The following is a 16,499-nucleotide window of genomic DNA, read 5'->3' as shown; positions in this document are numbered from 1 at the left end:
GAGAGATATTTTTGATCTTTTTATGTATCTGTTGGCCACCGTATGTCTTCTTTGGAAAAGGGTCTATTCTGGTCCTATCCATTAAGTATTTGGATTTTTTCTTCAGTGTTCAGTTGTATGGGTTCTTTATAAATTTTGGATAGTAACCCCTTATCTGATCTATCATTGGCAAATATCTTCTATTTGGTAGATTTTCTTTTGGTTTTGTTGATGGGTCCCTTTGTTGTACAAAAACTTTTTAGTTTGATATAGTTCCATTTTTTTTTCTTTTGTTTCGCTTGTCTGATAAAATATAGGAGAAAAAATATATATTGCTAAGAGAAATGTCAGAGATTTTTTCAAGGAGTTTTATGTACTTAAGCCATTAATTTTTTAGTTTTTCAAGGAGTTTTATGTACTTAAGCCATTAATTTTTTAGTTTATTCTTCTATATGGTATAAGAATACGGTCTTGTTTTATTTTTTGCTTCTATCTGTACAATTTTCCCAACATCATTTATTGCATAGACTGTCTTCACCTCGTTTTATATTATTGCCTTCTTTGTCAACTATTAATTGACCACAGAGACCTGGGTTTATTCCTGGGCTCTCTATTCTGTTCCATTAACCTATGTGTCTGCTTTTATGCCAGCACCATGCTGTTTGGATTACTATGGCCTTGCAGTATAGTTTGATATCTAATAGTGTGCTACCCCAACATATTCTTTTTTCTCAAGCTTACTGAGGCTGTTCAGAGTCTTTTGTAGTTCCATATAAATTTTTGGATTATTTGTTCTAATTCTGTGAAATATGTCATTGGTATTTTCATAGGAACTGCATTGGATTTATAGATTGCTTTGGGTAGTATGAACATTTTAATGGTGTTAATTCTTCTATCCATGAGCACAGCATTTGCTTCCATTTATTTTTGTATTGATAGTTCAGGTTTTCTTATTTGAATACCTGTAATAATAAGGCTCTTTAAAAAAATTGAAGCCAGTATGGCATAGTAAGAGTTGACAAACTGAATGTTAGCTAATGAGTGCTTATTATATAATTTTTTAATCTTATCCAAATTTTTTGGCATTTTTCACTATAATACCAGGCAAAATATAGGGTCAAATTAGTTTATCTTTCACTGTTACAGGAGGCAGATAGTCCCTACAACTTGGGTCCAGCCAGTTTTCCACAACATAGATTGGTTCTTATTGCTTTTCTCTTCAAAACCTTCTGCTGTTCCTTTCTGTACAAGAGTTTGATATTATTCTCAGGGGTGGTCTGCCCTGACTTTGTACTCCCATAGGATTCATGATGATTTAAGTGTCATGCCAATGCCATCTGAGTACCAAGGGCACAAAGTCAGGTACAGACTATCTCCACTTTGCAAGGATTTACATCACATGGAGAGAGGATAAAAGAGCCCTTTGATAAGTGCTGTGGCAAAGTACAGGATGGCAAAGAAGCCTACTCAAGGGGGCATGTAAATCAGAATGATGAATCAGGAAAGCATATAATGTATCTTGTTACTTGGTTATGTTTGTCTCCCATAGTGTACACGTCCTTAAGTGCAGGTATCAATATCTTGCTTGTTTTTATGTCTCCCTTAGTACCAAGCATTCACCATTAATTCCACAAGTATTTACAGAGCACCCACCATGCCCCAAATACTGGGCATATGAAAATGAGCAACACAGACACAAAGCCCCAGGTTTTATGGATTGAATAGGTGCAATGGATGAGAGACACACAAGCGAACAGCACACGATGCACCGCCGAGTAACAATAAGGGCTCTATAGAAAAATGCAGCTGACTGACGTGGAGAATATCAGGGTTTGCCTTGTCTATAGGGTGGTTTGAAGAGCTGACCTTTGGGCAAAAATCTAAACGCAGTGAGGTATCTGGGGAAAGAACATTCTAGACCACTGATTTTCAACCTTTTCATCACATGGCACACATAAACTAATTACTAAAAATCCGAAGCACAACAAAAATTATATTGTATTTTTTGCCAATCTGACAAAAAATAAATAAAAAGGCATAATTTTGATTCATTCACACAGGATGACTATTGTTGTGTTAGCTATTTTCATTTTTTTATTTGACGATCTAAGGGGAGAGATATCAGTGCCCCTGAAAATCTCTGCTAGAAACACAGGAAACAGCAATCACAAAGGTCCTGGAATGGAACTTGGCTGTCCTGTTGATGGAACAGTGAAGGAGCCAGTGTACCTGAGATTCAGTGAAAAGGAGTAAAAGATGAATAGGTGACTAGAGGCTGGATTTAGGTTGAGCTGGACTGCAATGTTATTTGAAATGCATATTTCTTGTTCTGGCACTGCTCTTGTAATAAGTCAGCATGAACATGGCCTGTTTAAAGTGATGCTGTAGAAGAATAACTAGAGCAACAGAGGGTACGCATTGCCCACAGGGAGACCAGAGAGGGGGCCACTGCTTTATGCTAGGGCTGGGGTGATGCATGACAAAACTGGAATCAGAACCCAGGGAAGGGCAGAGTTAGGAGCTCAAGAGATGAATTGTATTTTGAAATTTGTCAACATCGTTGACCGCATAATACTGCATTTGGTAAGATATTTATTATTTGGAGAAAATGGAAATTTGAGGTTGGGAGCACAAATTTGGATTCTGAAATTGACATTTAAAAACACAACTCTGATGGGTATGAGTTATGACTGTCTCCTCCCAGACATGTACCATGTGCCCCCCCCCCCTTCCAGAGGACGTTGACATGACATGAGACGAAGGAGGGCTGTTATTAGCAGACACAGCACCAAAGCCTGGAATGATCTAGGAGGGAAGGCTGGCTGCATGGTCTCATGTGAAGTTCGTGGAAAGTCTGGCTTCTATTAAATCCAGACACGCTAGCAATCTTGACATGGTCCCTCACAACTAAACCAACAGCCTCTATGGCAGTCATGTGTTTTCCAAATGATATCCTTCCCTAAGCTTCCCTTGAAATAATCTTATTCTCAAGAAAAGGCTGGAGCAGAGACGATTGTGTGATACAAGACTGTCAAAGAGCTCCTTCCTTAGTCTTTCCTAGAACAGAAAGCCTTCATGGCCAGACTGCTGGTAAGGGTCACGCAGCTTTGACATCTACCCTCATTGATTGTTAGGGCATATTTAGCTATTGGAGAGGCAGAAAAGATGGGGTTTCACTTATTCCTCTCCCAAACATCTGTTGAGACCTCTGACACACAGGACGTGCCTTGGCTGTTGCCAAGTAGAATAGCCTCGCCATGCCCTGCAAGTACTTTCAATACAAAAGAAGGGCAAAACCAGAGCCTTGCAGGGTGAGTCTGAACTCTCTTAGTAATGTCCAGTAAGGCCACATTCCAGACAGTAGCTGAGCCAGTTAACTCCAGATCCACGGAGAAGCTTTCTCAGTGACTGACGCTGTTGCGCACCCTTCCGTTGGTGAGAAAATGGAGAGGGAAAGCCAAAAGGATGAGTCTGACGTTAGCATCGCTTGACCCCCAGCCTTTATTTCTAGAAGATCTGAGTTTATGGGTTTCTCCGTGTTCTTCCTTTCCATATGAAATGGCAGTAAAAGGAAGTAGACAGGTTAACACTTACGCTAAAGCCATCCCAGAAGTGTTCTTAAGAGTCAATTATCTGGGCTGCTAACCTACTTTGCCAAAAAAAAAAAGGCATATCCTCTCTGGAACCTTTCTTTATTTTTCAGTTTTATTGAGGTATAATCGATAAAATTGTAAGACATTTGGAGTATACAATGCGATGATTTGAATTTACCTACATTTGAAAAGATTTCCTCCATTGAGTTAATGAACACATTCTTCACCTCATATATTTTACCTTTAAAAAAATTTTTTTAATGAAAACATTCAGGTTCTCTCCTAGTAACTTTTAGTTCTACAGTATAGTGTTTCTGGAACTTTTCCTCAACCCTAATGGGATGTGTATGTAAGGGTGAGGGAAGGCCCTGTCATACAGAAAGTTTAATGAAAGGGCCTATCAAACAGGACTGCTGTGAGAGTCAGATGAAATTTCGCAGGTAGAATGTTCTGCACACTGTCTGGTGCATAGGAAACAGTGACCAACTGTCCTTTTGGTGGGGAGAAAAGGAGAGAGACATCTATTGGTCACGATTAAGCTACTTGGATTAGTTTATGTGTTAAAACGTAGATTTTTGACTGCTTATGAATACTGTGTATTTTGAGCACTTGTGGATTTAATTCTTTTTGAAATTAATACTAAAATTTATATAATATGCTATGAAAAACATGCCAACCATTTCTGTATTAATACCCTGTTTGAAAAATAAGAGGCGCTTTTTAGAAGTAAACGCCCTCCAGAGAATGGGCACAGCTGTGAGTTGGACGCAGTCGGCTCACACCTCTCAGCCCGATGTTGAGTTGTGAGCCACTGTATTCTGGTCTCATGAGACTTGGGCTGTTGAAGTAATCAAGAATTTATTTCAATAGAAATAGTGTGACTTAGCCAAATAAATAAGTTTCATCAGTACATTATTAATATCTCTTGAGAGATACTATGGCATAATCTACACCAGAATAGACAGTTTATAGGTTAAGTGCCTTGAAGAAGGGACTGAGACGATTTATCTTTGTGTACCTCCCCCTCCCCCTCCCCCTGCCCCTGCCACTGCCCCACCCCCAATCCATCACTATCTGTGTGACTCAGAAAGCCATAATGACTGAGAGTGCACGGAGACTACCTGCCTAGCTGAGGTCAGGGGTCACCTGGATAAACATCTTTGCCGGTGATGCAGCTGCATGTACCCTGGGCAGAGTGCTCAGTGAGCAGCTGTTGAACAGCCTTGGAGGGATCTGCTCAGGTGTTCATGGGGAGGGGGTGGGCCTTTACCTGTCCGTCTGAACTGATGGCTAGCGTGGAATTTGAGAGCTCTGGTCCATAATCATGGTGCATTCTGCCATATCTCCCAGAAAGTCTACTTTGCTTTCTTTCCTCCCAGCAGTAACCATCCATTTATTTCTTTAAAGCCAATCAAAAGTATTCTTTTCCTCATGAAGCTGCCTCTTTTCAGGAGAAAGCAGGTGGGTAAGAGATTGGGTCTTCAGAATGGATGAAAGCTGGATTTAAACATTTTGACCTATGAACATTATGGATCCAAATAGAGTCAAGGGGAGCAGTCTAGTGATTTCCTTTCTACCTGCCTTCTGTCTGTCTCAACCCCATCAGAACAATCCCACAAACAAATCAAAACTGAAATCTAGAATACTTGGGTTAAGCAATAATCCAAGGTTAAAAAAGAAGGAATTATGATTTCTCCTCTGTCTTTATATCTTTAATTACATTTGCAAGAATTTCATTCATCTGTCTCTTTTTGGGTCTTCAAACCTTGTTTAGTTCTTTCATTGTTTTTCTCAATAAACAGAAAGAACCCTTATGCCACTTCCCAGAATTTCAGGTCCAACTGAAGGGGAAATTATAACACAAATACACTGTTAGATAGAGGCATGACTTCTTTGCTTTGTTCCCTCAAATAATCAAATATAATACTCACAGTAATAAACATGTATCGAGTATTTCCTCTGTGCCAAGTGCTGTTCTTAGCACTTAAAATATTAACTTATTTAACCTCTAAAAGTCCTCTAAGGGAAGTGCTATTATTATTCCTATTTTACAAATCAGGAACTTGAGTACCTGAGAGGTTTATAAACTTCCCCAGGAGATAAGGGAAAGGATGAAAGGGGCACTTAACCACTACAGAATTCAGACCACTCGGTGGCTCTTATTAGCTTCATGACCCCTTCTCTCACTAAGCTGTGAAAACTTTGGGGATATTGTCAGTATCTGATTAAATTCAGGTAGACTGGGCTTTTCAGGTTTTTGAAGGAAGATTATTGGCTATATGAATCTGGAAAACATAAATCTCCTTCTACATCTTATTTCTATTGTGAGTCCCATTGATGGTAATAATATCAGTGAATGGATGGGAAATGACAGGTTTTTGTTGACATCTGTCTTTTTTTTTTTCTCCCAACATATAAGAGATTTTCGCTCTTCAACAACACAGGGAATCCTGAATATAAATTTTTTTTTCAAAGTCTGTGTCCACGTGTGAAGACCTGTCCAAGTTATCTGTTTAAACCCTTTCCATGTCTGTAGATGCAGATGGCAAAAAGTTGTGTTTCAATTTCTTAGAATTGTGTGCTTTAGAGAGAACTGAGGACATTATCAGAATTGATGCACTCTTGGCCTAGCAACGTCAGATTTTGTCCCCTCGGTCTGATCGCAGGTCCAGATGGTTCTGCTTATTCTCCCCTGGGACCTGATTTAAACCTCACAGCCACCCTATGAGCCAACTTCAGCTGGAAGCACAGGTGGCATTTGGGTCCCCCATTCCCTAACTAGGGCCCTCACCTCGTCTAAGCTGCATGTAGACAAGGGTCACCAGTTACAGTCCCCAACACAGTGAAAAGATTTAACTATTTTTGAAAAAGAAAAAAAAAAGTGAATTATCCTTGAAAGCCCTCCAGTCTTAGTAACTTCCTAGCTGGGTTAAAGGCATATCAAAGGCTCAAACCACTTCAGTGCCTTAACTGGACTAACCAGTTTGGAAGCTTCCTTTTGCCTCTCTGTTGCAGGAGAATTGTAGGCAACTCAAATGCAGAGTAAAAAGTTCCCTTTTGAGGAAGCAATACAAAAAACAATTCTCATCTTATAATGGGACAAACACACTGGGCCCACTCAGCCTCCTGTTTTTTAGTTCTGAGTGAATTTGAACATGTCCCTTCCTAACTCTGGTTTCCCTGTCTGGAAAGTGGGGGGTTGGGGGATCTGGCATGCCCTCAGCAACACCGACCCCCCCCCCCCAACTCTGAGTCCCTTTAACTCACTTATCCAATAAATGTTTTTAGACTAGTCAATATTGATTGGCCGCTAACGTGTGGCACACACTGTGGATGCCACTGTACAGCGTACATGAAATTGTACATCGGGGGTGGTGGAGAGAACGGTGCATTTTGTTTGTTTCTTCACTGAAGACAGACTAAAGCGAATGGTCCGTGCCTGAGATAATTCAGAAGTGGGGAGTGGGGAGTTTTAAACAGGGTCTGAGGCGATGCTGTTTAAGCTGAGACATAGGCAGTGAGCACCAGAAAGCCAAGTCAGTTTGTGGGAGAAGAGTAAGGGGAAAGAAGTGTGTGCCAACTCCCTTAAGCATGTGTCGGGGCGGAAGAGTCATTTTTTCTTTATCCTTTATTAACCTAAAAGTAAAAAGCCAAAGGGAGAGGCCACACACATATGTATAATATAACAGTATTGCAATCCTGGGGTGCAGATGCAGGCAGAAACCCAGGCTGTGTGCTGATTACAGGGGAAGGCAAGGGATATCTGTGAGAAATGGAAGGGAAATGATTACATGAAGAAAGGAAAGACGTTTCTCTTGGTGCTAACAGGTTGCATTATTCTTTAGTGATACATGGCTGATGACTGATTCTATCTTCAGAAGAAGAGTCCACAATCAACAGTCCTTGTGATCAGGGTGTCTGCTTTCCTGTTAGTTTTACAAACCATTATTTATAAGACAATGTTGCTTTGGCTCAGTCCCAAGGTTATGTTGTCCAGTACAAACTTTGCAAAGGTTCAAGGAGCAGGACATGTAAGCAGTTCCTCTGGAGTGATTTCTCTGGCTCTGTTATGCCAACTTTTTACACCTTCTAGGTTCTTAGCTGAGATGCCCCTGTAATAAAACAGATTTAAGGGGATGACTTGAGCCCTTTCCAGGAGTTACTCAGTTCTCCTGGTTATCTCCCATGTGTAGAGGAGGTATACATGTTATTAAACATCTATTTGTTTTTCTCCTGTTAATTTGCTTTTTATTACAGGGGTGATCTCAGCCAATAACCTAGAAAGATAGAGGGAATTGTTTTTTCCTTTCCCATAGTGCCAGTATTAGCTTTCCCACTTACAATCTTAGCCTTGGTTTTCTCATCTGTAAAATGGGGTGATAAGACTTCCAACTGCTAATGGTACAGATAAAATGAGATGATACGTGTCAAGCATTTAGCAAAGTGAGGGCACACAGGAAGTAGCCAATAAACAGTTGCTGAAAATCAACACATAAAGGCATACCTGGGATCATTAATGTTTCTTCTGTGTTTGGCTTTTTAGTCAGGTCTCATAAGGACACGAAGAAATGAATTCCTCATCTCACCATTACCTCAGCTGCTGGCCCAGGAACACAACTACAGCTCACCTGCAGGCCACCATCCCCACGTACTGTACAAAAGGACCGCTGAGGAGATGGTCCAGCATTACCATGGCTACCCAGGCTCCAGCCACATTTATCCCAGTCATACCCCAAGACACACTCCCCACAGGGACCTGAGTCAAGAAAGAGAGTATCACCACGGAAGGGTGCAGAAGCAGCATTTCTGTGGACGACGCAAGAAATGTATGTAAGGAAACTTTTTCTTGTTCTCTTCCTATATGGGCCCTGGCTGGGTTTTCTTCAGTGCCCTTGGGTGTGCCGACTTTGCAGATAAGAATGGCACCCCCAGAAATCAGCCTTGAAGATGGACCAGACCTCATTCCTGTCAGGCCAACACTAGGGGATCAAGTTTCAATTTTTCTTGGATAAACTTGAAAGATTTTTATATGATTTTTTTTGTTGTTGTTCTTTTAGCACCTCCCACATTTTAGTCACAGTTTCCAATGTTATCTCTGTGCCCACGAGAGAAGTACCCAATCTCCCAGTAATGAAAGAAATCAGAGTTGAATCCTCAGGTGTGGTTGGGTGTTCGTTTTGAGGGTCTGAAGGAGAAACTTCCCAGGAAACAAGAATATTGGCACCTGAGTGCAGGTGGCAGTGAATTAATTGGACCCCTGGGCATGGCTTTTTGACCCAGGCACAGGCTTCTGTATTCTCCAGACCAGCAATGTCCAGGAGAAATATGAGTCATGCCAACCTCACATGTAATGTTAAATGTTCTAACAGCCACATTTTAAAAAATTTAAAAATAGTTAAATTAAGTTTATTAATATATATTTAATAATATATTTTCTTAAACCAATAACATACAAAATACCATGTTAACACGTCATCAATGTAACAAATTATTTTTTTATATTAAGTTTTGGAAATCTAGTATTTATTTTGCACTTAGAGCACAGTTTCAACTCAGATGATTCACTCTCATCAGAAAGGAAGAAATCTGTATTTAGATTCCATAAAAGTTAAGGTTGAAAAAGTAGATATACATGTTCAATTTGTTCCAAGCATGCTTACAGTTTTTCATAACTGAATCAAATATTGCTTTTTAAATGAAAATTAAATTAAGTTAACTTACTCCATTGTCACCAACCACATTCCAGAGGCTCAGTAACCATGAATGGCAAGTGGATTGGACAGGCAACCCAGTGACGGTTCCCCCCAGGAGGACGGGCACTTCTGCCACTGACATGTTGATTGGGAGCAATAATGAAAGACCGTGTTTTTACCATTTTAATTACTTTTTGTATTGGTGTTATTGAAATATCCTCTTTTAGTGACATCTATTTGGCATGGATCTGTAATAATAGTTGTATTAATAATTGTTATGATAGTCACAGTGGTAATGAAATATGAAAGCTAAACTCAAGGTCACTTATCAATGTAGCCAACCTGAGGTTTTAAATCTACATCTAAATCGTTTACTCTTTTAATTTCTCTCTGTAGAGAGTAGACATCACTATTATCATTGTACCAGTTGTTGAAGTACCGAAATAATTTTATATTACTTTTCACAGTTACTGTTACGAGCTTTCCAAATGCCCTTTCCCTTCCCAGCCACCCCTGGACTTGTCACTGTTCATTCTCTGAAGAGGTCATGCCTGGTCCACCAGGCACGTCTAGGACTCTGCTCACCGGCTGTGGGTGGCATCCATCCTGTTAAGATGGTGCCCGCACCTTACCTGTTGAAAAGTATTTATGCTCTTAAATATCAACCAAACTATGCTGTTTCCCTATAACTAAGTCACTATCAGGCCAAAGACCTGATTAATCATTTATTTTGTGCTACATTAAAGTTTGTGTTGATGAAACAAGAGTGTAAGACATGCGTGGTGTTCTACAGGATGTATACTTAAAAATTTTATTTAGGAAGTAATATATAAAGTGTTATCATGAATTCAGATGCAAAGAATGATGTCTATTTCTGCAGATATTTTTATTAATAAAATAAAATGAGCGTTTTTTATTTTTAAAAACTATTCTCACAAAATTGATTTTTCTAGGCCCACTTGAATTGTAGCTTTTCTTTTACTCATTAGAGCATTTTTGAGTTATTGAATCCATCCATCCACCCACCCACACATCTACCCCATGCATCTACCCACCCACCCATCTACCCATTTGCTCACCCATCCATTCATCCACGCATCCACACATCCACCCCACGCATCCATCCACCCACTCATCTGCCCACACACGCACTCACCCATCCCCCTATCCACTCACTCATCCATCCACTAATCCACCCACCCATCTATCCACCTACCCATTCATCAAAACTTCTGTTGAATGAATCTTTCTTGACCACAGACTAGGTGCAGAGCCCCAGGATAGGCGCTGATGGCATCACTTATTAGTAGATTAGTGAAGTGTTGGTTCTGTAGTCCTTCTTCTCCCCTTGTTTAGATTTCTGTCTCTCTCACCCAAATGTTCTGAACTGATGTCCCTCCAAATTCTCTTACGCTCATTGCAGATGCCCCCAGGCCTCCCACAGAGGACACCTATCTCAGGTTTGATGAATATGGGAGCGCAGGGCGGCCCAGAAGGTCAGCTGGGAAGTCACAAAAGGGCCTAAATGTGGAAACCCTTGTGGTTGCAGACAAGAAAATGGTGGACAAGCATGGCAAGGCCAATGTCACCACGTACATTCTCACGGTCATGAACATGGTAAGGGAGGCTGTCTGGACTCCAACCCTCCAGGCTCTCCAAACAGCTAGAAAGGAGAGAATTGCCTTGTGTGGGTTGAATAGTGGATGTAGATACAGTATTCCCTCACTTATCGCAGGTATTACATTCTAGACCCCGCCGCGATAGGTGAAAATCCACAAAGTAGGAACCTGGCATTTATTTTAGTATTTATATATATTATAAAGCTTTCTAAACCCTTCCCACACACTTATAAACCATTCCCAGTCCCTTATTAACCTTTCTCACTCCCTTATTAACCTTTTCCACACTACTTATGTTCTTAAACATGTTCTACACTCTTAAACCTACGTAATTTGTAACAACATATGTATACAGTACCGCAAAATCCCGCGATATAGCAAAAAATCCGCGATAAATAATTAAATATAATATTTTTTAAAATCCCGCGATACAGTGAGGCTGCGATAAATGAACTGCAATATAGAGAGGGACTACTGTATGCAATTTTATTGGAAAAAATTGAATTTTGAGGAAATTGGCTTTATTATAATATATTTGGTAAAATTAAAGCCTTTATAAATATTAATATTTCTCATTGGTTTTCTCTTTTGGCAGTTTTCAGATTTTGTTTATTTTATTTCTGACTTCATTTGATCTAACAGGTTTCCAGCCTGTTTAAAGATGGGACCATTGGAAGTGATATAAACATTGTGGTGGTGAGCCTCATTCTTCTGGAAGAAGAACCTGTAAGTGGCAAACTTCATTTATTTCTTCATTCAGGATACACTTATTAAATACTTACTATGTGCCAGTCATGTACTTACTTGTCATTAGAAATTCAAATGTGAAAATATGCTGACCCTACCCTCAAGGAAGGTACAATCTAATAGGGTTGTATATTCAAGTAACTAAATCAAAAAATAATTATACATAAATGTATGTAGTATATGCATATATAGACAGTGACACATTAAATATGCTTAAATATGCATGTGTAATCTAAATACAAATGTAAAATACAAATTTACATTATATGTAAAGTATAAATATTATGTAGGCTTCATAAGGAAGGGGCATTTGGTAATAAATGTAAGGATTAATTGGATTTTATAAGTTGTATATCCTGGGCAATAACTAACAGGTATATGCAAAAAGATATTTTAAAAATATACTGAAAAAAGTCATCAGAAAATTCTGTAGTAAACCTCCTGTCTCCCCAACATCATCTTGGCTCTTGGGTGCTATAGAGAATAAACAAGGAATATTGAACTACCCCTAATCGATTGCAGTGCAGTGCAAGACAAAGGCATGGGGTCAAGTATAAAAGCAGAACATATAATAAAGTTGCATGCCACTTCTGCTTTGTAGTGTTTTGATGTTAAGGCTGTATTTTTCTAGATGGAGATTACAGACTATTTTAAAAGTCCCCTGTGGCTGTTTATCTGTAGCCCCAATAATGAATGTATAAAGCAGAGAGTCAGAGACAAAACAGAAATTAATCTAATTGCCCAGGTGTGTTGGGCTACAGAGGTTAACAATTTGTCAAATGATTCTTGGACTTTTAGAAAGGTAGGAAGGGTGTGTGCTGTTTGGGAGGCACTCTTGTCTTTAACCTATGACTTACACTTTGCTCAGGGACATCAAAACCAGCAGCAGCCTGACTCACTCATAATTGGAGATCTTCTCTAAAAACCCTCAGCTTGACCCTAGTCAACAATTTTAAGCAAACATTTTGACAAATAATTATTTTAAGGGTAGATTCCACCTCTCCCTTTAGAATCTTATAACTATTTGTTTCGTCATCTATTCAGTGAACTTTCATTGGATCGGTTGGTTGATTGATAGTAACCTATGATATACCAAGCCCTTTACTGGAAATTTTGAGATAGCAATAACTAAGCTATACTCATTACCTTTATCATGCTCTGTTGAAGAGGCATTGAATTTAATCACCATTAATTTGTAATTATGTTCTAAAAGTTGTGATACTTTTGTAAAGGTGTCACCAGCAAGAAATGAACAAAGATGTTCCTAATCAGTCAGGTTATTTGCTATAGAAATATAATTGGTCATAAACTACCTACTGAAACTCTGGTTACTTTAACTATCATGAGCATGTACCTGAAATAATTTTTAGTCTTTTTTTTTTTTTTTAACCAATTTTCATCAACCTTAGCTCAAGTTTTTTCCTCTCCCTAGAAATATGCTGTTTCTGTTTGCCTGTAGAAATGGAATGATTCAACGTTCTCATCTCTGAGACAAATTCACACTCTGATTTGTGTGGGTTTCCCATAGGGAGGATTATTGATCAACCATCATGCAGACCAGTCCTTGAATAGTTTTTGTCAGTGGCAGTCTGCCCTCACTGGAAAGAATGGCAAGCGACATGACCACGCCATCTTACTCACAGGATTTGACATTTGTTCCTGGAAGAATGAGCCATGTGACACTTTAGGTATTGTATGAACAGATGTTTTACACACACCCCTGTTAGCTGAAAATGCAGTATGGGATCTTTCTATTGGGTGGGTGGCTCTTATGATCATTAATAAGGAGACCTAATATTTAAATTGTAGGGTATCCTCGCTGGACCCTATGGTGAATATTGTTCTATTTAACTGAACTCAACATGGAGTTTCTTTTGTATTTTTCTTTAAATCTACTGATGCTCATTGAGGCATGAGGTAAATTATTTAACTAGACAGGCTGTGGTTTATTCTGTAAGCATCATGACTACAGAACTGGATAGCTGAAGAGAATTTGGTTGGTCTCCATGGTATTTAACTGTGCTCTTTGGTAGCAATGTCTCCTTTAGAAAATTACTTGACCTTTCAGGGACTTGGTCTTCTATATTTTTACAAGATATTGAGTAAGCACTAAATCTTTTACATCAATACTGTATTTTATTATGTATTCCACTGCATATAGTAGGAATTCAACAAGTGTTTTAATGAATTGATTGTCATCTAGATCAGTACTGATGTTGAGGGTGGTGGTGCCACCCATGACACATGCCTCTGCATTAGGTTCCCCAGGTGACCTCACATCATGACTGCAAGGTCAATTCACAAGTATGTATTTAATATTAATTGGTTATGAGGACGCAAAACTCAGAGGAAAGACATTTACCACTATCGTGCAGTTCAAGATACAATCAAGGACTGATTTTATAACTGCTCTTGGTAGGAAGTAGTTTTCGGAAACAGGAATATTTATCACATTATAGTGAACAGGAGAAAAATGAATTCAATCCCTTCACATTATTTAGGCATTTTCATGTTACACGCTTTAGAAATAGACCAGAATGTGTGTTTTCTTAAAAAGTAAGCCTTAAGCCTGGATGCTAATACTACTGTTTAAGTGCCCATTTTCCATTGGTTTAGCTATCATTTCAGCAGCTGCTCTGACCCAAATAATAAACTTAGAAAAGGCATATCAAATGTTGTGTGACTCATTATCCTATATGTAAAATGAGAATTACAATATTCAGACTGACTTCATAGGGTTGCTGGGAGGATCAACTGATGACAATATCTTAAGACAAAAAGAAAATATCAAATACTGCATTTATCTGTTTAGAGAGGAGAGAGTGTTTTCCTGCCAAAAAAAACAAAAACAAAAACAAAAACAAAAACAATCCATACATCTATTAAGACTGTACAGAACATTTTGAGGACACAAGAAATGATGAGGTACCTGTGTATGCTCCCTCTGGACTAACATTTATAATTGCTGTTCCAATAGGGTTTGCCCCCATCAGTGGAATGTGCAGTAAGTACCGAAGTTGTACCATCAACGAAGACACGGGGCTTGGCCTGGCCTTCACCATCGCTCATGAGTCAGGGCATAAGTGAGTGACTTCATATGAAAACTGGCTGGGCAATTCATTGGGATTTCTCTAATGATTATTAGTGCTCTAAGTAGAATAATTAGGGTAAATGTTGTGTAAAGCTAAGAATGGCACCTGACTGTAAGAAGGGCTCCATAAAGGTCATTGTTGATGCTGCTCTTTTAAAACATTTAGTGACCACATAGTAGTACATCGTGCATAAGTGGACTGCAGGTTCTCTAATGGATCCTCTAGTCACTTAGGCATTTGTTTATTTTCTTCCATGTTTTGCTGAAGGTACTGTTGGTTTGTTATACTAAGGCAATAATCATGGAGACATGTAAATTAGACATGTAAATTCCCAGAATGTAATGGCATGTTAATTGTTTCTATGCTTTTAATGCATATTCTAGGTGTCCTTATAGTAGGTATCATGACATGCAGTTAATATTCTTTTAACTGCTATCAGTAAATCCTTGTTTTGTGAGAAATATAGGTATCAGAAACCTAAGAGAAATGAAATAAATTTATTTTATGAGGCATATAATCTGGTTTGGATACAATTCTATGGAGAATTTTCAAACAATGTTTGAGCAACCACATCTAAGTTGGTGTAAGCACACTGCTTTGCAGAATGACTAGTTCAAGGGCAAGCTCTAGATATATGAGGATAGGATGGTTTCTGTGTGTGCCTTGTATTCAGCATTTATACTGAATGCTCATTTTCAGAGCATCCAATTCCTGACTTAAAAGCAAATGTCATCTATTCCATAACTATGATTTATATTTGATATTTTGGTATTAGTGTCTCATGAGTTAAATTTATTAACTCTAGGAAATTTGAATCTTGACCATTGCTGTTAGCTAACAGTTTCCCAGGACTTTATGTAAATACGAACTGCTTCCTTAGAAAGAGATGAATGGACCGATTTTACTGTGAATGGCGGAGGTACAAAGATGCCCATTAGGCACACGGCCCTCTCTACAGAGCAGGAGATAAAATTATCTGTGAGTGTCAAATGCATATCTAAACCTGTTTCACCAGCACACAGTCCAAATGAACAGGTCTCTCGCTTTTCATATTACTGGCCATTAAAAATTTTAATCATCCTTGGTTATGAGTTAAAATTACCAAAATCAAAATCTAACACTTTAGTACGGAAAAACAAAGACATTCTCCAGATGGGGTGAGGAGAGAATGGTCAGAATTAGAAGAAAGAACAGATTTAAAAGTAAAAAATACATATGTCCTAAATAACATAACCTTGTAGGGGTAAATTTTGAAACTCTCATGCAATTTTAACATGGTTTTTGACATGTGCTAAAGAAAATGTATATTATTTTCTAAAATGCTGTTAAATCAAAATACATTAAGTTCAAAATTCAGTTTAAACTTGGTTTTCTTACGTCCATAAAACTCCAGTGAAATGCTAATGATCATTTCCTCTGATTCTTACTCTTTCCTCTGGTACTTCATATAGAAATTCCCTTCTGTTTTTGGCTTCACCAATATATTTAGCAGGGGTATCTTCCAGCCTAACCCCCTTAGTTTCCTGGTTTGGTATAAAGAATTGAATTTGGCAAAGCTGGAGGAGGAGAAAATGCTTTCCCTGAGTATATGTTGAATTTAATACATACTTGTTTATGAGTCTGTCACCTCTCACTAGCTGGGGCATTCACTGATACAATCACAATATACAGCCATCTAGGATTGCCTGATAAATTGAGAGGAAATGCTAGAAAAATTGCTAGTTTTAGACATGAGTCACAACAGAATCCTATCTATGCTTATAACATAATTATTAA

The 16,499-nt window shown here is 38.6% G+C and overlaps 1 protein-coding gene across 1 annotated transcript in view; it reads left to right on the top strand.

Annotated features, from left to right (window-relative positions):
- The window catches only part of ADAMTS18 (ADAM metallopeptidase with thrombospondin type 1 motif 18), a 135,754-nt gene that overhangs the window by 55,130 nt on the left and 64,125 nt on the right, over window positions 1-16,499 (top strand). Inside the window, exons 4-8 of the mRNA XM_090259515.1 lie at window positions 8,116-8,398; window positions 10,689-10,882; window positions 11,527-11,610; window positions 13,160-13,319; window positions 14,609-14,714. Of these exons, the coding sequence (XP_090115641.1) occupies window positions 8,116-8,398; window positions 10,689-10,882; window positions 11,527-11,610; window positions 13,160-13,319; window positions 14,609-14,714 (827 nt within the window). The remainder of the gene's footprint in view (window positions 1-8,115; window positions 8,399-10,688; window positions 10,883-11,526; window positions 11,611-13,159; window positions 13,320-14,608; window positions 14,715-16,499) is intronic.

The sequence above is a fragment of the Furipterus horrens genome, unplaced genomic scaffold (assembly GCF_987537825.1).
Source record: "Furipterus horrens unplaced genomic scaffold, mFurHor1.1.pri manual_scaffold_13, whole genome shotgun sequence".
In the NCBI taxonomy this organism is placed as follows: Eukaryota; Metazoa; Chordata; class Mammalia; order Chiroptera; family Furipteridae; genus Furipterus; species Furipterus horrens.
Note: the sequence above shows the minus strand (reverse complement) of the source record. Positions and strands in the feature narration are given on the sequence as shown.